This window comes from Phocoena phocoena, chromosome 11 (assembly GCF_963924675.1).
Source record: "Phocoena phocoena chromosome 11, mPhoPho1.1, whole genome shotgun sequence".
Classification (NCBI taxonomy): domain Eukaryota; kingdom Metazoa; phylum Chordata; class Mammalia; order Artiodactyla; family Phocoenidae; genus Phocoena; species Phocoena phocoena.
In genome coordinates this window covers 37,740,000-37,765,268 of record NC_089229.1, presented here as the reverse complement: position 1 = coordinate 37,765,268, position 25,269 = coordinate 37,740,000, and the positions used below count along the sequence as shown (strand labels likewise).

Sequence of the window (25,269 nt, the reverse complement as noted above, 5' to 3'; positions counted from 1 at the left end):
AGTGTGCTGAAATTCTTTGCCTATTGGATTTAAAATTTTTTTCTTATTGACTTGTAGGAACACTTTAAATATTATTGAAGTTGCAAATATACCTTTCTCTTTGTTATTTATATTGAGAATATGCCCTCCCCACACCTCGGCTTTATTTTGTCTTCTAACTCATATACACACACATACATGCACACACATACACATAATACACGCACACACACACACACACACACATACACATATGCTCATCTGAGTGTCAAGATTCAGAAGGTAGCTGAGTACATTTCAAAACCCAAGTAAGGATCCTTGTTCACTTGTCAATGAATACAGGTTTTGATTGCTAGAGTCATTCTTCCTATAATTGTTTGAGGGAGAAGAGGCGATTTCCATGTGGCAATCGTATGTAGAGTTTCTAGGCCTCTTAGAAGTTGTACAGAGCCTTGTTCCTATTTTACAGGTCCTGAATCTTTGGGACGACCATCCATGCAGAAATTATACTTAGTTTAGAAAGACTTTAGACAGGTTAAATATTGTATGATGTGTGTGTGTTTGATTATGTCTTAATTTTCCATCGAAACTTCAATGCCCATTCTTTATTCCTACCTCCCTCTGATCTGGGAGTTATTTCAGAGTTTTATTGAGAGAGTTTTTTTTTTTTTTTTTCTGTACGTGGGCCTCTCACTGTTGTGGCCTCTCCCGTTGCGGAGCACAGGCTCCGGACGCGCAGGCTCAGCGGCCATGGCTCACGGGCCCAGCCGCTCAGCGGCATGTGGGATCTTCCCGGACCGGGGCACGAACCCGTGTCCCCTGCATCGGCAGGTGGACTCTCAACCACTGTGCCACCAGGGAAGCCCGAGAGAGGTTTTTTGGTGAGCCTTTGTATTTCCTTCTTAGGGTTTATAGGTTCCTCATGAATGTAGAGTATTCTGTGGTATGGCTCTGTAAATTTTTCTACACCTTCCTTTTCTTTCTTTTAACTTAGCAGTATATAAAGTGTCACGGAAATCTTTCAGTATCATACCCTTGGATCTGTCATGTTTCTCATGATTTCTGGATTGAGCAGTCACTTTGCTCCTATCTGTTTTATATGTTAAAAATTGTTTCCACTGTTCTGATCTGGGGCTAGCACCATTTCTAGCGGCTCCATATTGCTTTCAATTTTATTTCAGGTTTATATCTTTTTCTGTTATTCAAGTAGGTTATGGGGTACATTCAGGTTGCTTCCAGTTTTCTGCAGAAGGAATTCAGGGCAGGGGTTGGGTAGGATAAAGAGTATGAAATTTTTCCTTTCTAAAACAGAATTAAATCTTACTGAGTTTAAAAAGAGAGCTAGTCAAAGACCCTATTGGTAGAATATTCCAGTAGTTATATCTAGTAGCTATATAGCCCTGACAAAGTTGCTGATATATGTGTGTGTGTGTGTGTGTGTGTGTGTGTGTGTGTGTGTGTGTGTATAAAATACTAATACGTATGGGAAGAATGCAGCATCACAGATGAATGAGGACAGTAAGGATTAGTCAAAAAATGATGCTTGGCAAATTGACTACTGATAAATAAATATAATTGTACTGCCACATCATAATATATATATCTATATATACACACATATCATAGTACATGTATATAATATATAACAGATTTTACATACAGATTATATACATATATGAATAATTTAATGGTACACTTAAGGCATCAGTATAAAAAGTTAAATCAGAAGAGAGTAGTATGAATTATCTTAGAGGGAAAAATTGTGAAGGAATATTATGAGTTTATTTGACTACATACAAATTTAAAATGTCTTCATATCAGGAAACACTATGAATTAAAATCAGTGAATAAGCTGAGAATATAACTTGTAAGAATGTCAGACTTAATTCAATGTCCTATATAAAGAACTTTTAAAAATTGGTAAGACATTGTGTTTAATACTGGTAATCACGTAAACCAAAATTAAAACTTCTAAAACTGCTGCTAAAATTGAAGAAGATTGAGAAGAATCTGTGTTTAGAGGAGTGTGATAAAATGAACTTTCAGGTAATGCTGACGGTAATATAAATTGATTCAATATTTCCGGAAAGCAGTTTGGTTGTTTGATGTGTGAAAGTGTGTGTGTGCTTGATTGTAGGAATCTTGCTGGCTTATCTAATAAAAAGCAATGTGACCAGTATTTCTCTACAAGAAACATCATCCTGGGATCATTTAAAATTACGAAAATATTGTGAAAAGGAATTTGCAACAATGCAGGATAACTTTGTGCTTAAATAGTGCTGCGGAGGCTATTACTGAACAGCAGTTGAATGGAATATTATGCCTTCATCAAACGCATTCTGAGAATTGTTCAGATCATTGGAAAAAACTCATAATGTACTCTTAAACATAGAGGCAGCATATTTACATATAGAAAATATAAAATACTCCAAAGTATATTTTCTCAGTTTTCTGCAGTGAGCATTAGTTATTTTAATAATCTGGGGAGACAAACCATTTAAAACCTTCTCATAAATTTAGAAGGGGTACTGAAGAGACAGCACATAGAAGGCATTCAGTTGACCTTTACTGAAATGATTTGATTTTAAATGAAATAAGAATCTTCTCATAGTAGAAAAATCAAATCTTTGAGCCAGGAGGCCCTTTGCAGGTCACTTGGTCCAGTCATCCGCAGTAAACCAGTCCTTAAATTTAGCTAGTTTATAGCGGTATACTCATTACCTATAACCATTTCTGGAGCCATGCCAATGTGTTACTTTCTCCAACAGTTCTTGCTTAACACTGCTTGCAGGCCTTTCCCTCTGCTTGAATTTCCTTCCTGTCTGTCCCAAAGGGTACCCTTAAAATTCTTTAAGTTTCTTTAAGGGCATCCTTCAAAAAGAAAATGCTAGGGTACAAGTAATTTAAATATTAAACCACCCAAAATTTGCAAATAATTGGAAAGAAAATCTGAAGTTCTTTGAGTATTGCCTGTAGAGTTACTGCTGTTTGATGTTCATGGGGTTGGTTCCGTAATATGCTGCCTTTAGCAAGTTGCTGTCAGATGAGTTTCCTCATACATAAAATGGGGTTTACAATAGTACCTACCTCATAGGTAGTTTTTTTTAAAGTTGAAGTACAGTTGATGTGCGATATTGTGTTATTTTTCAGCTGTACAACAGAGTGATCTGACAATAAAATACGTTATGAAATGATCATCATGATAAGTCTAGTAACTGTCTGGCTCCATACAAAATTACTGCAGTATTATTGACTATATTACATCCTTGTGTAGTATACTACATCCCTGTGACTTATTTATTCTATAACTGGAAGTTTGTATCTCTTAATTCCCCTTCACATATTTTGCCCAAACCCCTATCCTCCCCTCTGGCAACTACCGATTTGTTCCCTGTATCTGTATGTCTCTTTCTCTTTTGTTTTGTTTGTTAATTTGTTTTGTTTTTTTATATTCCATATATAAGTGAGAATATATGGTATTTGTCTTTCTTTGATGTATTTCACTTAGCATAATACCCTCTACGTCCAATAGCACAATTTCATTCTTTTTTATGGTTGAGTAATATTCCAGTGTGTGTGTGTGTGTGTGTGTGTGTGTGTGTGTATCTTCTTGATCAACTCAACACATCTATTGATGGACATTTAGGTCGCTTCTGCATTTTGACTATTGTAAATAATGCTGCAGTGAACATAAGCGTGCATATATCATTTTGAATTAATGTTTTTATCTTCTTCAGGTAAACACCCAGAAATGGAATTGCTGGATTTTATGGTAGTCCTGTTTTTAAGTTTTTGAGGAACCTCCATACTGTTTTCCATAGTGGCTGCACCAATTCACATTCCCATCAACAGTGCGCAAGTGTCCCTAGGGTTGTTTTTTGATTAGATGATTTCATACACATGAAATATTGGTCTAGAATAAGGGATCAATAAATATTACTTAGAAACTTTCGGTACAAGTTGGACAAAATGCACTTTTTCCTATTCATCCTGTTAAATATAGCTAAAAACATAGGACATTATATATAAAATACACATAAGAAGACTCTGAAAGGAGGAGAGAAGAAACCAAATCATCTAGGAACTTTGGGACATGAGAAATGACATGGCACTGAGTTCCTTGGGTTTTCTTTCTTGTCTTATATATCCTATACTGAGTGCTGGAGAAGGTGGCAACCTAGAAACACCAATGGGTGCAGAAAAAAAGTTCCAACAAAAACTTCTTTGGACCTTCCCCCGCAAAGATAAAAGGGGTGGGGAGGGACAGCCTGCCAAGACAGGACATTTTTGGCCAGTAACTTCCCTAATACAGTCAAACACTATGGAAAGCTCTGTGGCTCCCATCCCATCTTCACCAGTGAAAAGGTGATAGAGAACCTAGACTTCTACTCTTACCAGGCTGTGACAAGGTGTCCTAAACATCGCCACCTCCCCTGGTGGTGTTAGAGAAAGTTATATCAGGAATTGGAACTTTCATTATGGCTAAGATAAAGAGGTAAGAAGGATCTTGCCCCTGGCATTGTCAGTGGAGTCCATGTGGGGAGTCAAAATGAGGTGCCATTCCCCACTATCAGCCAAGATGATGTAATGGAAGCCTAGTGGGATCCTGAACTTTTACCCTAGCTCAGCAGTAATGAGGTACCCCTTACTCTCATGAGTGTCAGTGGAGGCCTAATGGGGAACTGGAACTTACACCTGAACCTGGTGGTAATGAGTTGTCTCCCTCCCCCACTGACCCAGTATCAGAGGAGGCCTGATAAAACAGAAGATTTAAATACGATCTTTAAATAAGCTCCAGAATCTCCTAATAAAATACCTATAATATCCAGGATACAAACAAAAATCACTTGTCATACCAAGAACCAGGAAAATATCAACTTGAATGAGAAAAGCAATCAGTAGATGCTAACACTGAGGTGACAGAGACTGGAATTATCGGACAAGGATTTTTAAAGCAGCCATCATAAGAAAATGCTTAAACGAGCAACTACGAACACATTTGAAACATTTTTTTAAAAAGCCTCAATTAAATAGACTCAGCGAAGAAATAAAAGATGTAAAGAAAAAAACAAATGGAAATTTTAGAACTGAAAAATATGATAATGAAAATAAAAACTCACTGAATTGGTTCAACAGCAGAATGAAAATCACAAAGGAAAGGATCAGTGAACTCTAGGATAGAAAAAATATATATTTATAAATGAATGAATTAATAGGATATTGTGGACTAGGACACCAGTCAGGTTGTCCAGAGACTTGGGTTGCAGGTATGGCTTTTTCCAATTCTTAGCCAAATGTCCTGTGCATTATTCTTTTTAAGACTCCATTCACTCAACTTTAAAATAAAATAGTAAAAACTACCCTGGCTACTGTACATGGATCCTAAATCCAAATTGTCTTGAAGGTTTACTAATATTTTCATTCTTCATTTATCAAATATTTATTGGGTGCCTAATATATAGATCCTCAGACTATAAGGAAAATATAGTCTTTGCTGTCAGGTTATAGTAAAATGAGGGAAACATTTAAGTAAGTGGACTAATTGTTAATGTAATATGATAAGTAGTATTGTACAGATATGTGCACAGGTCTTTGGAACTACTTGGGAGAGGGCGGTGGTAAAGGAGAAGGACAGCCACAGAAAAAACAGCCACACAAATTCTTTGAATAATGTGAACTCTAGGAATTGCACATTTTGTAATTCAATATAGCTGGAGAATGGGAAGTTGCATGAGGGGAAATGAAGCTGAGTAGATGAAGGGTCTTTTATATCATCTAAAGATATATACTTTTTATCCTGAGCTTTATGGAAAGGTATTAAATGAGTTTGAGTGCCATTTGATGTGATAATATTTAATTTGAGGAAAGACATTCTAGTAGCAAAGGAAGATGACTTGAGAGGATGGGGTAAGACCTAGGGCAAAGAGATTAATTAAGAGAAAGGAATTGTAACCCAGGTTATCAATGAGAGAACTGAACAATTGCAAAGACAGATGTGACAGTACATACAATCGATAGAATGTGGAGAATGAGGGATCAAATTTAACTTTTGAGTTTCTACACCTTGCAGTGGGTGCAAGGTGGTTCCTTGAAATATGGAAAACAGGAGGAGGAACAAGTTTGCAGTTGAGATGGGCTGTGAGTTGGAGGTGGGGTGAAAATGATTATCGTTTTGGACATATTATTATTTCCAAGGAGAGATGTCCAGCAGGCTGTCGGCTATAAGGGAATGGAGTTCAGAAAGGGGATCAGAGCTGGAGCTAAAGATGGAAGTTGAAACCATAAAAGTATAGAGATCACCTAGGGAATGTACGTAGAGTGAGCAAAGGGATGGATATAGAATGTTAGAAATTACTGTCACTTAAATATTTGGCAAAGGAAGGAGATTTCATGAAAAATATTGTTGGTTCGCAAACTGGCCCCCATTCATGGAGGGCAAGGAGAGCCCAAAGAAAGGGGCAGGCCCCTCCAGAATGGTAGGTCGGTGGCAGATTTAATAAGCAAGGAAACTTGCGTCTGAGGCATGTCGTGGGTGGCCAGGAGATGAGTAGATCTCCGCGCCCACCCACAGGAATCTTGAAAATAATGTCCTTATCTGGGTTCAGACACATATTCAGTCCAGATGGACTCAACAACACATTGCTTTCTCAAGGCTATGTCCTTGAAACAGCTACTCGTATGGGAATAGTAGGTGACACACATGTTCCAAGGATGGGGGGATCCTCTGATTGCCTGAGTCCAGCTGACAGGTCAACCTGGGGTCACATCCTCTCTGTGAACTCCTTCAACAGATATCTAGAAGGAACAAGTAGGAAGTAGAACAATAAGGCAAATGACAAAGTGAGTCCTCCATGAATCTTTGGAATTGAGAGGGCTCCTTGTTTTGTGAAATGTTATGGGCATAATTCAATACTGAGCACAAAGAGTGGTAGAGTAGAAGTGGTAGATAGAGGATAATGACATCATCTAGAAGTGTTCCAGTGAGTCAGTCTTTCATGTGTCTGAAACGTATTCTTTTCAGAAATAAAAGCAGAAACACAAAAATATGAATAAGTATTTTGTGGGAAAATTCTATAAAGTATCTTTCCTTATTTCTGCCAAAATATTGAGTAAATATTTTTTCTTTTTCTTAGTGCATTAGTTAATTGTGGCCACAGTTATGCTGCATATCACCATAAAAATCTCTGAGCCATAAGGTATTTATTCATCAGTTAATTTGTATTTGTCATGGGATCAACACAACTGGAAATGTTATTCTAAGACAGGGGTCCTCAACCCCTGGGCTGCAGACCAGTACCGGTCTGCGGCCTGTTAGGAACCGGGCCGCACAGCAAGAGATGAGTGGCGGGCAAGTGAGCGAAGCTTCATCTGCCGCTCCCCGTCACTCCCCATCACTCACATTACCACCTAACCCATCGCTCCCATTACCGCCTGAACCATCCACCCCCCACCAACCCCCCTCCACATCCGTGGAAAAATTGCCTTCCCTGAAACCGGTCCCTGGTGCTGAAAAGGTTGGGGGCCGCTGTTCTAAGACATGTGTCTGGCTGGGTTGGGCTCCTTGCTTCTTTTGGGCTCTGCTCCCATCTGCAAATACTCATTCTTGGCACCAGGCTGAGGAGGAGGCAGCAGTAATACCTGGAGGCTCTTCTCCTGGAGAGGGTGTAGGTGCAGGAGAGCAAGCCCAGTCGTGTCAGGCGCTTTCAAGCAAGTGCATGCTTCATGACTGCTTATTAGCCAGAGCTGACATCACATGGATGACCCCAAAGTCAAGGGAAGTACTCTCCACTGATGAAGATGGAGGCAAGAGGAAGAGACAAAATATTTTTAATAGAAGTAAGGGTGAGGAGAAGAGACAATGTTTTTGAGCAAACATCAAATCTATTGCACTTGGCAATTCAAAATCATTGTATTAATTACTCATTGTGCTGTACTGTAAGGTCATCATATTCACCGTTACTGATGTATACAGAGTCATCTGACGCTGAGTAAATGATTCCTCCTCCTACTGCCTTCTGTATCTGTTATTTCTTATTGCTGCCACTGTATCTATAGGCATTCTTAATTCCCTGCTTCATTTCACACAGGGCTCTTTAAGACCTGACAGTGATACTCAGCTATTTAATGGGACTTTTCCTTGTTGCTTCAATATTTTCCTCCTGTTATTTTGCATTTTTATAATATTTGCTAGTCTGACATTGGAACAAATGGACCATTACTATACTTGTATTTTTTATCTAATACTCTCCTTCTAAAAAAGTGGCAAATTCCATGCTCAGGAAAATGAGCTATATTTTCTTTAAAATTTTCTCCATCTATCTACATTATGTCTTTATTTTCAAAGGGACGCACTCAATAATTGAGATAAAGAATGGTGAGTTGAAAAGTTTTTAAAAAGCTATTAACGTTTTATGTGCATTTTGATTGTTTATTCAGATTATGAAGCATTTCACACATGCAGAAAAGAACTAACCTATTCTTTGTGAAATTGGGGGTATTGCATTTAATTGAAACAAATATGTGTGTGTGTGTATATACGCACACACACACACACACACACACACATATATATATATATACACCTTTCAAAGAAGAATTGATTTTTCCAGTAAGTCTGTCTTTTTACAGCAGGTACCCAAACTTCAGTCATGCATCTCCTATTTGCCCTCTCAGCTTAATGCATCTGTACTGCACTTCTATACAATTCATTTCATCCGTGTAAAGTAGCTTATTTTGGTGCTGTGTACTCTAGTTTCATCCTAAGCAATGAAATCCACAAAATTGTCACCTTGAAGTGTGAGGTATATTTTCTTCTTGTGCACATGAAAATAAATACATATTTATTAAAAGTGTCACTTCTGTACCATCTTAAATAGTTTACAGCCATCATTACCTGACATAACATGCATGGGGAAACACTGAAGGGCAGCTCTGCCAAACTAGGACTATAGAAACCTAGTTAAGTAACAATATATATTTTGAAGTCATTCACTTTTACTTTCCAATTATTTTTCAGGTTTGTGGAAGGGATGCTTAACATTTGTTACAATGCCATCGACCGTCATATTGAAAATGGTAAAGGAGATAAGATTGCTATCATTTATGACAGTCCTGTTACAAATACTAAAGCCACTATTACCTATAAAGAAGTCCTGGAGCAGGTAATATTATAAACTTTCTGTACATGTTATTTGGAAATCATACAGAAATTATTTAAATAGCATACATTCTCATTGCATAACTTTAATTCATTGACATGTTACTGTACTTTTGGTGCACACTGGAAATAGAGGTGTGTTAATGTATTTAAAGTATTTTTATTCCTTAATTATACTTTACAGTACTGGAAGATACTTATTTTAAAGGAAGAGGTTAACAAATCTCTAAGAACATGCTTATAATCTCTCTGGCCTTCGTTTTCCGTCCACATTGCCATCACCTTTGCTCAGCTGTTCTCTTCAGCTCTTGTACTATTGAAGTAGTGTCCTAACCTCCTAACTTCCCTACTACCAGGCTCTGCTCCTGTCAGATTGTCACCTGAAGTGACACTAGGATTTTCTTCCTAAGAAACAACATATTTCTCTACCCCACTTAGAAATCTTTTCTTTAAAAATTATCATTATTCAGAGAGCAAAATCGGGACTTCTGTGATGTACAAGACACTTTGGAGTCTGATCACATCATCCCTCCAAGCTTCATTTCCCAACATTCTTGGCCATGAACGCAACCGTTTTTCAACCCGTATTTCCTGCCACTCCCTCAGGCTTCCTGGCCCTTTAAAGCTCTTTGCACATACTCATTACTTTCCCTTATTTGCTCGCTCTTTAGTTTTTTCCCTTTTGGGTAGTTCTCAGATGGATCATGATATTGACAGATAAGTTATGAGATTTTTTTTTTCTTTTAATATTGGGGTAGAAATGGGATTGCATAAGTAACTATAAAAGTATTTGGGTATTATGAATTGTGGGAGAGTTATTCTAGCTCTGGGGGAGGGCATTTATTTATTTATGATTTGAAGGGAGGTAGAGTGGAGGGCAGGGTTTCTCAGCCTTGACGCTATTGACATTTTAGGCCAGATAATTCTTTATTGTGGGGAGCTGTTATGTATACTGTAGGATTTTTAGCAGCATTCCTGGTCTCCCCGTTAGATGCACCCCTTCCCCAGTTGTGATAACCAAAAATGTCTACAAACATTGCTGAAATGTCCCTGGAGTGGCAAAATCACCACTAGTTGAGAACTTCTGGTTGAGCAGAGTCTGTCATGCTAGGTTTTGGAGGCCTTTGCTTTTTTTTTTGTGGTATGCGGGCCTCTCACTGTTGTGGCCTTTCCCATTGTGGAGCACAGGCTCCGGACGCACAGGCCCAGCGTCCATGGCTCATGGGCCCAGCCGCTCTGCGGCATGTGGGATCCTCGCAGACCGGTGCATGAACCTGTGTCCCCCGCATCGGCAGGCGGACTCTCAACCACGGCGCCACCAGGGAAGCCCAGCCTTTGCTTTTTTTAATGGAAGCTTTTTGAATCACATTCTCTTACTTTGCCTTTTTTTTTTTTTTTTTAAGCCTCATTTAGAATTTTCATGCAATTTTTAGAGTATTCAGTCAACTCCCCCTGGCTCTCTGAAATAATATCCTTTTGCATCAGCAATATTTGTGTTTAGTTTTCTAAGAGATTTCAAGAAAGGCAACTGAGACAAAACAATTACTGCCCCAATCCTGAGTTGCTACAAACAATAAAGAGAGAAAAGGTGGTTTTTGCACAGGCTGGGTATCAGCCTGGCTGCAGCAACAAATTCTACCTTCAGCTGATTTGAACATAAGAGGAATTTATGAAAAGTGAGGACTTAAGAACTAGGCTCAGAAAAATGGCACACCCCAAGGGAGAAGGGGCAGTAGTGAAAAGTTAAGAATCCACAAATTGTCTAGTAAGTAGACTTGCTGACCTGACTTCTAGATTGACAGAGTAGGTACATCTAGTTGGCCAAATTTAGGTTACATGCCCAAAGTCCTAGGCAGTTGGGAGGAACTGTCTTGTTGTCTTTTTATTTCTTAGTAGGAATGGGGCCCTGCCTCTCTCTAGAACTCATACTAGGGGAATTCCAATCTAATAAGAAGGGAGTTTAAATAGTGGGCAACTGAATACAGAACAGAAGGAAATAATGCTGCAAATATACTGTTGGATATATTTCATTGGTCTGTAAGTGGGAACTGTGTATTTTCAGAATGAAGTGTACAGAGACAGAGCTCACGCTGGGGCTGAGGATTTAAGGCACTCTGTTACCAAATGACCTTGTTTTTCATCTGAGGCTGTGTTTTATTATGAGATAACAGAAATTTCCTGATAACCTGTTATATTCTGTTTTATTTTAGGTTTGCATTTTCAGCTTTTAGATAAAGTTTAGTCTATGTTTAAAAACTTAATTCTGTGATTTGGGCATATTGCCATAGTCTCATTTTATTAAGACTTAGGTTAATATTAAGATACTGGTTAATCTTAATTGCTATACTGATTAGGAAACTTATTTATACATTATAAATATATTATCTGTATCTGTATATTGAATTTGACACATGACCAAGCATCAAAGAAAAACTTTAGAAACATAAAATTGGAAGAGTTAAGTAATGGTTATTTCTATTCGCATTTTCTGTTGTTTTCTTTTTAATCAATAAGTGTATATGATAAGTATACACACACATTTCGCTTAGAAGCCGTTCTGCTAACTCATCTTGATTTTCTAATATTGAGTCTAGACTCTTAGACCCTTTTGAGATTTGTACTGGTTCATTGGTTTCAGTTTAGCCTGACATCAGAGTACTTAAAAGGCCTGTTTCTCTCACCTGCTGACAGCTTCTGATTCCCCAGGCTTTTCTTCTCTAAAGTACTAAAGGAAGGACTGTTAGGAAAGACAGAGGCATTGTGCTCCACTTTGATTACCTGTTCCTGGTTCTCTGTGGCTTTTATTTTATTAAGTAGAGAAGTTATTAAGTTCATGAATAGAACATTCAATAGTTCTACTTTCATTCAAAAAGTAAAAAAAAAACTCTAATTCTTGTCTAAGAGAAATGATTATTTCCAATAATATCACTTGTCTCTTCCACACCATAATTTTTTTTTACATTGGGAAATTTTAATTTTTTAATAGGATGAAAATCTTCTTTATTTTAATACATTGCCTAGCTGTGAAGGTTTATATCTTTCTGCATCCAAAGCTCTGCTTAAAACATTTACCTTACTTGGCCATTTTGGAAACCTGGAAGTCTGGTCTGTAGTAGTTTTTATTCTTACATTTGCTTAATGAATTTATTTATCATTCATTAGTAGGTCCTTATTAGATGAGTTGTCTTATCTTCAGGGTGGTTAAACTCTGACCTTTTTGAAAGTAAACTCAATAAAATCAGTAGGCAGTCTGCTTTGAATTTATTTTCTTGGATTGGAATGGTGATGGAGCCAAATTTATTTATTTATTCAAAACATACTTTTAGAATACCTAATATATTTTTGGCACTTCTGTGGACACCGTGTATTACAGTAGTGAAAGATAAGTCTTTATCTACAGGAAAATTGCATTCTAATTGGGGAGATACGTTATGAATAAAAAGATAATACAATACAAGTGAAAAGATAGCACGATATAAGGGAAGAAAAGTGTAAGGCTAGCGAGTAACTTGGGCTGCCCTTTTATATAGATTTGTCAGAGAAAACTACGTATCATTGAGGAGATGCCCCAGTGACATAGACTCAAATAAAGGCTGGGAGAAACCATGTGAACATTTGGAGGAAATTATATCAGGCAAAGACTTGAAGTAAGAATAGACTTGGAGAGCCAGAAGGCTGGTGATGAGAGAAGAGTGGTTGAAAGTGAGGATGGGGGAGTATCTAGGAGTCAGGGCATGTAGGACCTCGCAGGCCACGGTAAAGACTATATTTTATTCTGAGTATGACAGGAAGCTCCATATTGTTAAAGGAATCACTTTGGCATCTCTGAAGAAGCAGAGAACTTGGTGGGCAAGATTGGAAACCAGGAGATGACAAATGATCCAGGAAAGAAATGAATGGACACCATTTGGGCTTAAATCCCCTTAACAATAGCAACATGTGGGCAGTTAAAGGATAGGATATGGTTTGTGCCATGGGATTCTGGAAGCTGTTCCACATATGTATCTTATCTTGGATCTCTGGCTTCATCTAATGGAAGCTGTTCCACATATGTATCTTATCTTGGATCTCTGGCTTCATCTAATGGGTTTGCAAAAAGTCTCATTAAGTCTATTATAGGGCAGCCACCTATAGATGCCCTGCCACTCTCCATCTTTTGAGGTGTTTTTGTGTAATGCCCCAAGGGAAAGTTTCTGTATAGTTTTCAAGCAGAATCCTAGGAAAAGAAGACTATTAGTTAGAAGCGCTTTAGTTTTCTTTCTTTCTGTTTTTTATATATATATATATTTTTTTTTTTTTTTAATGAGAGTCCTTTTTAAAAAATTTTTTGGCAGTGTTGGGTCTTCGTTGCTGCACACGAGCTTTCTCTAGTTGCGGCGAGCGGGGGCTACTCCTCATTGCGGTGCGCAGGCTTCTTATTGCGGTGGCTTCTCTTGTTGCAGAGCATGAGCTTTAGGCATGCGGGCTTCAGTAGTTGCAGCATACAGGCTTAGTAGTTGCGGCACACGGGCTTAGTTGCTCCGCCACATGTGGGATCTCCCTGGACCAGGGATCGAACCCATGTCTCCTGCATTGGCAGGCGGATTCTCAACCACTGTGCCACCAGGGAAGCCCAATTATTCGTTTTCTTTTGACAAGCACCTGTACCTGTTGTATAGTCACCAACTTTAGGACAGCTGGGTACATCATCAACTTTCAGTTTCTGACCTTTAGTAATAAATGTATGAAACTATGAAATTATTTGACCTGACATAATTTTCATAGCAAGCAGAGGATAAAGCTAATTAACATAAATTGAAGACACTGATTGTCTTAGTGATGCAAATAAAGATATGAGGATAGAATCATATTTCAAGTATATGAAGTGAAATATTTTCATATAAGACTTTTCAAAATCAATAAATATCTACACATGGGAAGTGATGCTGTTAGCATTATTAATGCATTTGACAGTTTTATGTTAATATTTTTGCCATTTGTACTAGTTAAATAAGTGTTAGTAAATCAATGCATATTGCATTCGGCAGAATTGTTGTGAAGATTGGAGCTCTTGGGGAAATTGATTGTTCATTTTCTCATACCGTACTTGATTTAAGATCATTTTGTTTCTGTTATAAAGCTGAATTATGTTAGCGTTATCATATATAGTTTTTATGGGAAGTTTGATCTGTTTATGGATATTTATGATATATTCTTGGCATGTGTGATGATCTATGTTGCTTTGTTTATTAGTTACTAGGGTATGCATTATATTTGTGAATTTTTCATTTTTTAAAGATATGTGTGCCTCCTTTTGATCTTAATGCTGTTGAGAACAGACCCAGCTATTGGAATCATCTCATGTCCTTGTACCACTCCTGGGATATTTAGCAACTTCTCAATATAAATTGAGCCATTTATATATGTTGATTGACTTTTAGGATGTATTGACCAACAAAACCATTAAAGGTTAACAGGAACACAGGCAAATTCTGGGAAGTGTGGTTGGTGTACCCAGACTAGTTGTGCTGTTTTATGTACTGTTTGTAAAAATTCTGGGGGTGTTTGTTCAATTAAAGCTTTGATTAAATAATCAGTGCAGAATTGTTCTAAATGATTCAAGGTTCCTGTTGACATCTCTTGCTTCTTTTATATTTATCTTTCTTTATGAGAAGAAAAATCAAAGAAACCATTTTTCCCCCTCTCAAAATTGAGACATACAAACAATCATAAAGAAAAAACATTCTTACATACTTTTTGTATTGACTTAATTATTTTTAATGTGCAATTAATACTAGGTTTTAATATCCTTTATTTATAGCTCAATACATATATAAAGCCATGTCTGATTTATAAGCAGGATAAAAACAAATGTACAAAGTCAGTCAATCTCAAATTGACAATATTAATTTCATATAGTGAATGATATTGAGCTAGAATGGAATGACTGATTGCAAGGTGCTTATGGTTTGAGTGCTGTGGCCCTGGGTCCTTTGAGTTTGGCAACACGTTCCCTATGATGCCTTAATTCTCTTGTCACATAGTAGTACTTGAACTTTCATAAAGCCTTTTATTATACAATTTTATTATAAAAAACCGTGATATCATTTGGCTTTTAATGAATATACATGAGATTATAGAAAACAAATACAAATAAATACGGTGAAATTGCATGAGTGCTCATATAATCCAGAATATGCTTTGCCTTATTTTTAAAAGTTGTCATCAAAAGTAAAACACAAAATTAAAAAAATTCTCATAGAAGTCTCATGGACAACTGTGAAAATATCTCCACAGAGAATATCTCCCAGGTTGAGAAACACAACATTAAACAATTTATTAGACCAAGAGAAAGGAATCTGGTTTTAATTCACTTACTGCTACTTAAAAAAGTATCCTCCATTAGCCTTTTAATGTGGTGTTTGTAGCAGCCACACTGTAACTGTTTTAAAATATTAACTTTGTTTTACATTTTTCATGCTTATTACTATAATACAGATATGTAGAGCAATAATTATTATCATGGCTTTTATGTTCATTGAAGAATATAGCCATATCTAGATGACTTACGTAAATTTGAATTGAATGTTCTTTATTAATAAAACACAGTAGATTCTGTACCTTTTTAAACATAAATTTGGAAAAATGTATATTTTAACCACACTTTGTTAGATTTTTTTTAGAATGTCTATGTAAAGATATATGAGTGTAAAATTGTGGAAAATGACTTCTCTAATAGTTGAAATTTGTTTCATTTCAGTCCAGGTGGGTTATATTTTAAAAAATGTAATAAAACTTGCTTCAGGACTTGGAATATTTTCTTTAGAAATGCTCTAGGAAACATACAGAAAGTAATCAACTTTGACTTCAGCTATGCTTTAAAAATTCATTTGAGAACTCTTTAATTGGAATTTGTATGATATTTCTCCATATATCTCTGAATGGTACTTTTCTGAGTGGTGCTCGGGTTCCAATGGAGCTACCAAACTGCTTCAAAGCAACACATAATATAGCTGAAATACAGTGCATTAGCAGTGACAAATAATGAAGTCAATATTCTTGCAATATTCATAATTCAAGGGATTAAGGGAGGGAAATAAAATGAATACAAATGAAAAATTATTGGAAATATTGGTGCTAGAGAAAAGCAGGTTCAATTAGAGGAATGTGTAGAGATAGAGACCAGTGAGTTAGTTTTGAGAGGGCTTTCTGAGCATTTTAAAGAGCTACAGAGGTTGATGTAGTAAATGGAGGGATCTGTGAGAAGGAGATTTACCTGAGGTGGGATAAGCTGAGGGATGGGGTGAACAGTGGAGGGAAAGGGGGATGTCGTAGATGTCCCAAGGACAAAAGGAGGACTTTGCAAGGATCAGCTGGAAACAGATGCATGAGGCAACCCTAGAGTTTGGCTTTTTTGGTGGATGGAAGGTGGGGAAAGGGTCAAGATCATATGTAAATTGGGGCTTATAATTTTCAGAGTGTCTGTTTTAAACCTCTGGTACACAATGCAGCAAAACCACATTTTCAGACAGTCTGCATTTTTAGACACAATATCATTTGAATATCGTAGTTTTAAATGGTTCTGACTGTGTGTAGTCACTACCTAAGTTCTTCTGTTTCTATCTCTCAGCTATCCTGGTTAGCTTCTTTAACAACACAACTCTCTTGCTAATATGCTCACCTGTCTTACCTGTTGTTGTTCTACCTCACCTCTGTGGTGGAACTCCAGACCTGGATCAATCAACCCAATTCTTTATTTTAAAAAATTTGTTTTTATTTTGCCTACTGTGTTTCCTTTTTTTTAAAAAACATCTTTATTGGAGTATAATTGCTTTAAATTGTTGTGTTAGTTGCTGCTGTATAACAAAGTCAATCAGCTATACATATACATATGTCCCCATATCCCCTCCCCCTTGCATCTCCCTCCCACCCTCCCTACCCCACCCCTCTAGGTGGACACAAAGCACTGAGCTGATCTCCCTGTGCTATGCGGCTGCTTCCCACTAGCTATCTAGTTTACATTTTGGATCAACCCAGTTCTTTGTTATCTTCATTCCTGTATCTTAATATGTTGAATCCTGTTGGAGGAAAATTAACTCACTAAAAATACGGGTTTACTACAAATTCATGGTCCCTGGTATCCACTGGGGCTTCAGTGCTGTATTTTTTTCTCCTTTAGCATTCCCTTAATAAGTTTTGTCTTCTGCCCTCCAAAGGCCATTTTAAACTTTTGACCTTCCCATCTCCGTGCCTCAAGCTTAACAGGGAACATCGATTCAAACCCAGGAACCAACTTTGTGAACAGCATCACTTTCCAACCAGTTGCTAAAACCAAAAATCTGGGCCCATTTCTTCCCTTCCTCCCATCATTCCCTGCATCCATCAATCATCAGTCCCTGTACAGTCTACATGAAGTATTTCTCAAATCGTATTATTTATTTTTATCCCCAGTGTCACAACCCTAGATCTTGCAATAATCATTGCATTGCAAGAATAAGGAAAATGCCTACTTAACACTTTTGAATTATTACACATTGAACTTAGGATAAATCTAAACTTAACAGAGCTTAACAAGGCTCTAAAAGATACAGTATACGACACTATACCTTTTCAGGCCATCTCACAACCTTTTTCACCCTGAATTATTGCTCTATCCATTCTGAACTGCCTTTACTTTCTCAGGCAAATTCCTGATCCAAATAGCAAATTCCATGAGGATTAGGAACTTTGGCAGAAACTATCAAGTGAGTAAAATCAGGAGGAAGTCATTATTACTCGACCATTAACGCCTAGAGTGGAAAGATGTTAAAATGGGAAAAAGTGGAGGCAATAATTAATTATTTCTTTTCTATATAATTCCTTTCCTTTTTATTACACATTCTGTAGTCATGTCATGAATAAATGGTGGGCATCAACTACATTTTCTGTTCTTTTAGACCTTGGACTTCTCCTTGATGTAAGATTATTTTCTCTGTCAACAATGGCCTGAATGTTACATAGAGGTACTATTTTAAAATGAACAAAGTGTCCTTTATAAGATGTGATAAATTTTGATGATGTACTTGTAAATCACAACATATGAATATTAAAGAAGCGGAAGAACATATTCCTTATCAAGTATATGAGCACATGTGCACAGAGAAATGTAGGATTGAACTAATTTTCTGTGAAATATAGTCTGTAATCACATTAGTCTTGAAAGCTCACAGATTATTGAAATTGTGGTTAATTTGAGCCTGAACTAAATGGATTAAACAATCCTCCATTTCATTCTGCTTGCAAATACACAGTGTTAAAATGACGAAATATTGATTGAAACCCACTTGCGAAGAAAATGGGAATGAGAAAAATGATTATTCTGAGTAATGATATTTATTCCTTCATTTGGAGAAAATTATTTGAAAGGAAATGTGTTAGTAAATGTTTTCTAGCTCACTGTCAGATAACTGTTTTGAAAATTAGATACTACTTAATACTTTTTTAAAATAGAATTCTGTTTTAAAATATGAAATATATTCTGTTTTAGATAGTAATAATACATTTTACTCTTGAATATAAATGGATACTTTTATTTTTTGAGGAAAGATTTCTCTTCTTTTAATAACATCACATCACCTCCACTTTCCTGCTATTGAAAGGAATATCTCACAATTGAATGGACTTAATATAGCATCATATTTAAATGAGAATTATCTCAATTTCATCTCCAATAAATAGTCACTGTCTTAAAAAGTTACATTTCTGGAAGCTTCTTATGTTAGATGAAAATATTTTGCATTCCTGAAAGATTTCCTTTCAAAAAGATAGTTTTAGTATTATTTCAGATCTTAAGCAGTTTTAGTATAACTGATTCTTTTCACAGGTATTTATTTACCTGGATGCATGGCTGGTGCATGGCCAAAAGAAGAAACAATTCATTAGAGATAAAGTTTTACCTTTTCGGTGGCTCTCTCTGTGTGTACAAGAAAAACCAACAACGTGTGTATGATGTCTGTGTATGTACAAAATATGTGATTACCTTATATGTTTAAAAGTAAAATGCAGGTATTTTAGGTAATTATCTCTTTCTGTGGGCAATTCTATATATTCTGAAGAACAGGTCATTCATCCCCAATTTTAGTAAACTGTTTCCTCAGATATTATAATTGAATTTTAAAGTAGTTACATTTTCTGATATTGATTCGACCAGGGTTTGCAGAGTAATATCATCGCCGCTGAAAAGCATGCTTTCTCTTGTCTTCTCTTCCATGTAATTTTCTTTGACATGGCCCTGAGGTTGCCTCTGATTATGTTTTTACTGTGGTTTGGACACCAGCGCTGTCTTTGTCATACAAACCTGATTTTCTTTAGATGGACACACTGGCAGTTTGTGAAGCAAGTGCTGATTTACTCTATAGAACATAGTCTTTGATCAGTTTTGACTAATGTTTATTTTTGTGTCATGGGCTTTTGGTCATGAAATTCTACTAAGTCGCAGACCACTTTTTTTCCAATATGGTTTATTACAAGATATTGAATATAGTTCCCTGTGCTATACGATAGGACCTTGTTGTTTAAACATCCTATATATAATAGTTTGTATCTGCTAGTCCCAAACTCCCCATCCATCCCTCCCCCGCCTCCCCCCATGATCTGTTTTCTATGTCTGTGAGTCTGTTTCCGTTTCATAGATACGTTCATTTATGTCATATTGTAGATTCCACATGTAAGTGACATCATATGGTATTTGTCTTTCTTCACAGACTGCTTTGGAATGAAGATTTTCCAGAATGAGTACATAAAAATTTTACTGAAGTTTTTTTCATTATTTATGCTTACATGTTTTTATTTTACCATTCTAAAATTTAAAGTTTTTATTTGCATCTAAACCAAATATATGTGTGTTATATATAAACCAAATATATGTGTATACCGTTTTATATTACATACGTATTTGTTGCATTTTCTTATTTTATCATTACTATTTATGTATGACATTTTTTCCTGGACTGTGAATTTCTTTGCCTTAAGGAACATATCTTCCTCATTTTTGCACCTGCCGACTTGACCTCAGTATAGGACACATAGCAGATACTATATAACTTGAATCAATGGCAGGATACTTAGATATTAAAATAACTTTAAATTAGTACCAAAATAATAATTAGTTCATGTAATAAATAACTAGTGGGAAAAAGCAAACACTGTTGTTCTAAATGAATATGTATATATACACATGTGTTTCATTTCTTCAGGCTTCGTCCCCAGCTCAGTTATCCTCATGTTAGAGGAGTATCATGGCCTGACCATGATTGTATGGGTTATGTATTGCGCTTGATGTCAGAAAGAAAACCAATTTTAGTGATTTGTGCCTGTGTAAGACTATTAAATAGTTGATAAATTAAAATAGTTCTAAGAAGGTGCAAAGATTAATATGGATTGGGTGAGTGGCACATGATTTAATTTTTTCTTCAGTTGAAAAACTGTAGGTTATATGAAATACATGTTAAAATTTTTTCCTTTTGGATAATAATAAAAATTATAAATCTACACTCAGACACCTATGGTAGAATAAGAATATAACGTTGAATAAAAATAATATCTACCGTTTGATAATTTTCCATCAAAAAGCCAATGAAAACAAGGTGAACCCTGAAATAGCAATAATCAGATTGTCCTTTGTGTTGGTTTCATAGAACTTTATTTGAGTGATTATGAACTCTTAGGTGACTGAGATTTCTAGATATTTCCTCTAACTGCTTGCTGTTGCTTACACTTATCTTCAAAATGATTACTTTTGCATCTGAGTAAGACTATTAAGTATTCTGTTCTGGGGTTTCCAAATTAACCAACATGAGATATAATATTTTTTTAAATAAATTTATTTATTTTTATTTTTGGCTGCATTGGGTCTTTGTTGCTGCATGCGGGCTTTCTCTAGTTGCGGCGAGCAGGGGCTACTCTTTGTTGTGGTGTGTGGGCTTCTCATTGCGGTGGCTTCTATTGTTGCGGAGCACAGGGTCTAGGCGCACGGGCTTCAGTAGTTGTGGCACGTGGGCTCAGTAGTTGTGGCTCGTGGGCTCTAGAGCGCAATCTCAGTAGTTGTGGCGCACGGGCTTAGTTGCTCCGCGGCATGTGGGATCTTCCCGGACCAGGGCTTGAACCCATGTCCCTGCATTGGCAGGCGGATTCTTAACCTCTGCACCACCAGGGAAGTCCCAACACTAGATATAATATTAATGAGGAATATTTTTTAATGAAACATTCTCAAATATTTTCATATTAAATCAATCCTGTCTTTTGCTATGAGCTAAAATTTCATTTTTCATTAGCTTATTTGTTAGAAGTCTTACCTGAAACATATTTACCCATTCATTTTCATATTTATAAAAATAAATATATATATTTTAAAATTAAGAATAACAATGGAAAATTTTACTGGAGTGACATTTAGCACCAGAAACTACTAAAAAAGATATTTTTCTCTATTGCTCATATAAAACTTTTGTCTTCAGAGCAACTTTGGTGTGGTTAGTATCATATGTAAACATTGAGGAGTAGCTCCAAGAAGGGAGGTTAGCAAGGCCAAATGGGCACCATCTATTGGTGATATAGACATAGTACAGCTTAATTTGACTGAAGATTGTCTTCAAGGCAGTGGTTAACAGCTCAGATGCCTGCAGGAACCAGGCAGATAATATAAGTGGGAGACATGGATGAGAGAAAAATCAATTATCTGTATATATCACATCTCTATGGTTATGGAACTATGGTGTAAGCACATGACAAAATAAACAGGATATAGAAGAATATATTTTAAATCCAGAAGGAAAGAAAAATGCAAGCTCTGTTATAAATAGCCCTAGGGAATAGCAACTTCATGGCAAACCCAGCAGCTGATCATGGGGTTCAGTTGATTGTTGTCATTCAAGAACACAGACCCACTGTGGCTAGACCTTCCAGTTTTTCAAGAGAACCTGGAAATCTGAATTTGCATATGAAACCTTCTAAGTTTAATATGTTGGCTCATTTCTTTTTTTTTTAGGTGTGACATGACCCCACCTTAAATACATCTTGGGGCTACATTTAGCCATTGTGAGATCCTTCTTTTAAAGAAAGTCTTGAATTTATTGATTTCATTTCTTTCAGAGGACAGAAAAATTTTGGACATCTTCCAGCAACGTTGTGAAGTAAGACAGGATTATAAAGTTACTGAATCATTGCTAGATTGGGTTTTGGTTGAAAATTCTTTTTATTCAACACTATTTAAGATGCCAAGGCTATAGCTGTAAATAGGACAAACTCTTCTCGTTGGTCTCTCCCAGTGCTGTACCTTAAACAGGACACCCAGTAATGCGATCCCAGAGCATGGCCACTTTCTGCAGGGTTTACACTGAGATATTTGGATATGACGTTCAGTGTTTGTCTTGGTTCTTGAGCTCCATATAATAGAATTTAAGTTCACGATTGATATTACTTTGATTTATCTTTCTTGTAACTTTCTACTGGGCAACTTGGGGCTCTTAAAAAATTGCACTAAATTAGAGTTTGCAATATAGGGCAGGATAAAACACTGAGTTGTTTGTTACGGTGTGTCTTTCCCCAGAGTCCTTAACCTTGACCACATCTTTCCCCATCTGCACAGAGGAAGGGAATAGAGAGAAAAAGGAAGAATGATCAGGATTCAGAATCCTTTGAACTTGTTCAAAAAGTAGGAGAGGCAGAGTGAAAGGAAAGGAACCTCAAATAGCAGTGTGGCCTAATTCCTTCTCTCAGGCCTCCTCTGTTTACTAGCTTGAACAGTCACATTCAAAGCCAAGCCATAGTCCTTCCATTTGCCCGGTGGATCCCTACTGACCCTTTAGCTCTCTGACCTGATCTATGACCACTTTCTCACTTGTTCTTTCTGTTTCAGCTCCCCTGGTCTCCTCTATGTTCCTCAGTCACATCACCTATGATCCTCCTTACGTCACTGTACTGGTGCCCTTCCTGCCTGAAATAGTATGCTCACAGATATCCACTTAGTCTCAACCTCTTATGTGTCATTGCTAAAATGTCACTTTCTTAAGTCTATCTTTTTTTTTTTTTTTTTTTGGGCTGTGCTGCGGCATGCGGGATCTTAGTTCCCCAACCAGGGATTGAACCCATGCCCCCTGCAGTGGAAGTCATTGTGGAGTCTTAACCACTGGACCACCAGGGAAGACCCTTTTGGGACTATTCTGATCGTCCCATTGAGAATTACATCCCCTGCACTCCCAATCCCCTCTATTTTGCTCTATTCCCCCATCAAATAGCACTCAATACCTTTTAACATAATACATAATTATTACATTTATTGCATATCCTCTGCTAAAACATAAGTACTCTGATAGAGATCTTTGTCTTGTTTGTTTACTGATGTATCAGAAAACAGGGTGTGTGATGTATAGGAACTCAATATATATTTTTTAAATAAAAGAATGTTGAACTTCTTAGATCCTCACTTAGATCTGGCATACTTCCCACAGCTTGCTGTAATTGCCCATGAAAAGGTTTCTTGCAACAAATTTTATCATGTGTAGGCTTTTGATCTTAACTGTTTCCTTCAACAGTTAACCCAACATATAACTAAATTTGTAATTATTTTATTTTTCTGCTCACTTGACAGATTCCCCCTTTAGCATAAAAGCTCCACAGGGACAAGTCTTTGTGTTGTGTTCCCAACCCTAAACACAATGTCTGGCGCATGATAGTTTCTTAGTAAAAATGTTGTTGAATGAATAATTAAGCAAACTTAAGCCATGGAATTCATATGGGATAATAATAGTAAGTTGGTTTGTAGTCAGTTATTATAATCCAGATGTCTGTTATTATTGTCACCATCTAAACTCTTACCACCATCATCAAATATGTATTTCTCAGACTTCTATAATCCACTACAGGCGGGGGGTGGGGGGTGTGGTGATCATCTTCTTGCATTACTGTCGTAACTGAGAAGTTCAGTGAATCACCACAGAGAACACTTTGCTGATCTGATGATGTTGTTATAGGTCTCTAAGCTGGCTGGTGTTTTGGTCAAGCATGATGTCAAGAAGGGTGACACCGTGGTTATCTACATGCCCATGATCCCCCAGGCGATGTATACCATGCTGGCGTGTGCTAGGATAGGAGCCATCCATAGTCTCATATTTGGGGGATTTGCATCCAGAGAACTCAGCAGTCGCGTTGATCATGCAAAGGTAAGTGCTTTATTTGGAGGAATCAAGTCGTAGCTGCATATAGGACAGCTGTATTTATCTGTGGATGAACCATCGAAGAGTGATCTGTACTTATTAGATCCTCCTATCAACTAAGATAAAGTTTACTTTACACTATTAACCAAAATTTTATTTTCGAGTCAGTCCTATGTGGTAGACATCTTTCTAGATACTGTGAAGAATATATAAGGTGCAAGCCTTTCAAGTTAACTTGCCATATATTTGTGTAAGACATTTAAGAAAAATAATAACTAATTTACTCATTCAACATGTATTTATTAAGCTTCCACGCTATGCCTGGTACTGTCCCTGGAACTGGTTAAGAAATGATACTTATCAAATGGCTGGGACACATGACTAGTTTTATAATCTATATATTTCCAGGAATGGTGGTATAGCACAGTGGTTAAGAGGGTGTGTTAGGGACAGGCGAAGTAACACGTTTAGGTGGGGTACTAAAATCACAAACTTGAAAGGCTGTTGTGAAATATCGTTGAGATATTGAGTTTAAAGCACTAACACAGTGCCTGACATATAATACTCATTAAAAAAAAAAGGTTAGCTGTTATGATTCTATGAATTTAGAGCAGGAATCAGCAAACTTTTTTCTGTAAGTTACCAGATAGTAAATATTTTAGGCATTTCGGGTTACATGGTTTCTGTTGCAACTACTCAGCTGTGCTGTTGTAGCACAAAATCAGCCTTAGACACTGCAGGAACTAAGGGCAAAGCAGTGTTCCAACAACACTTTACAGAATGTAATTTGGGCAGAGTTTGGCTCTGAATCATAGTTTGCAGATCCCTGATTTAGAGGCAGGAATGATATCTTTTAGTTGGGGTGGCTGAAGGCGGCTTCCTGAAGGAGGTGAGATTTGAGTTACGTCTTGGCTAAGATTCAGCTAGTTGAAGAGAATGACAGTGGGATCCAAAAGGCTAGAA

The 25,269-nt window shown here is 36.8% G+C and overlaps 1 protein-coding gene across 1 annotated transcript in view; it reads left to right on the top strand.

Annotated features, from left to right (window-relative positions):
* The window catches only part of ACSS3 (acyl-CoA synthetase short chain family member 3), a 145,258-nt gene that overhangs the window by 25,033 nt on the left and 94,956 nt on the right, over positions 1–25,269 (top strand). The window contains exons 2-3 of the mRNA XM_065887727.1: positions 8,996–9,140; positions 24,124–24,312. Of these exons, the coding sequence (XP_065743799.1) occupies positions 8,996–9,140; positions 24,124–24,312 (334 nt within the window). The remainder of the gene's footprint in view (positions 1–8,995; positions 9,141–24,123; positions 24,313–25,269) is intronic.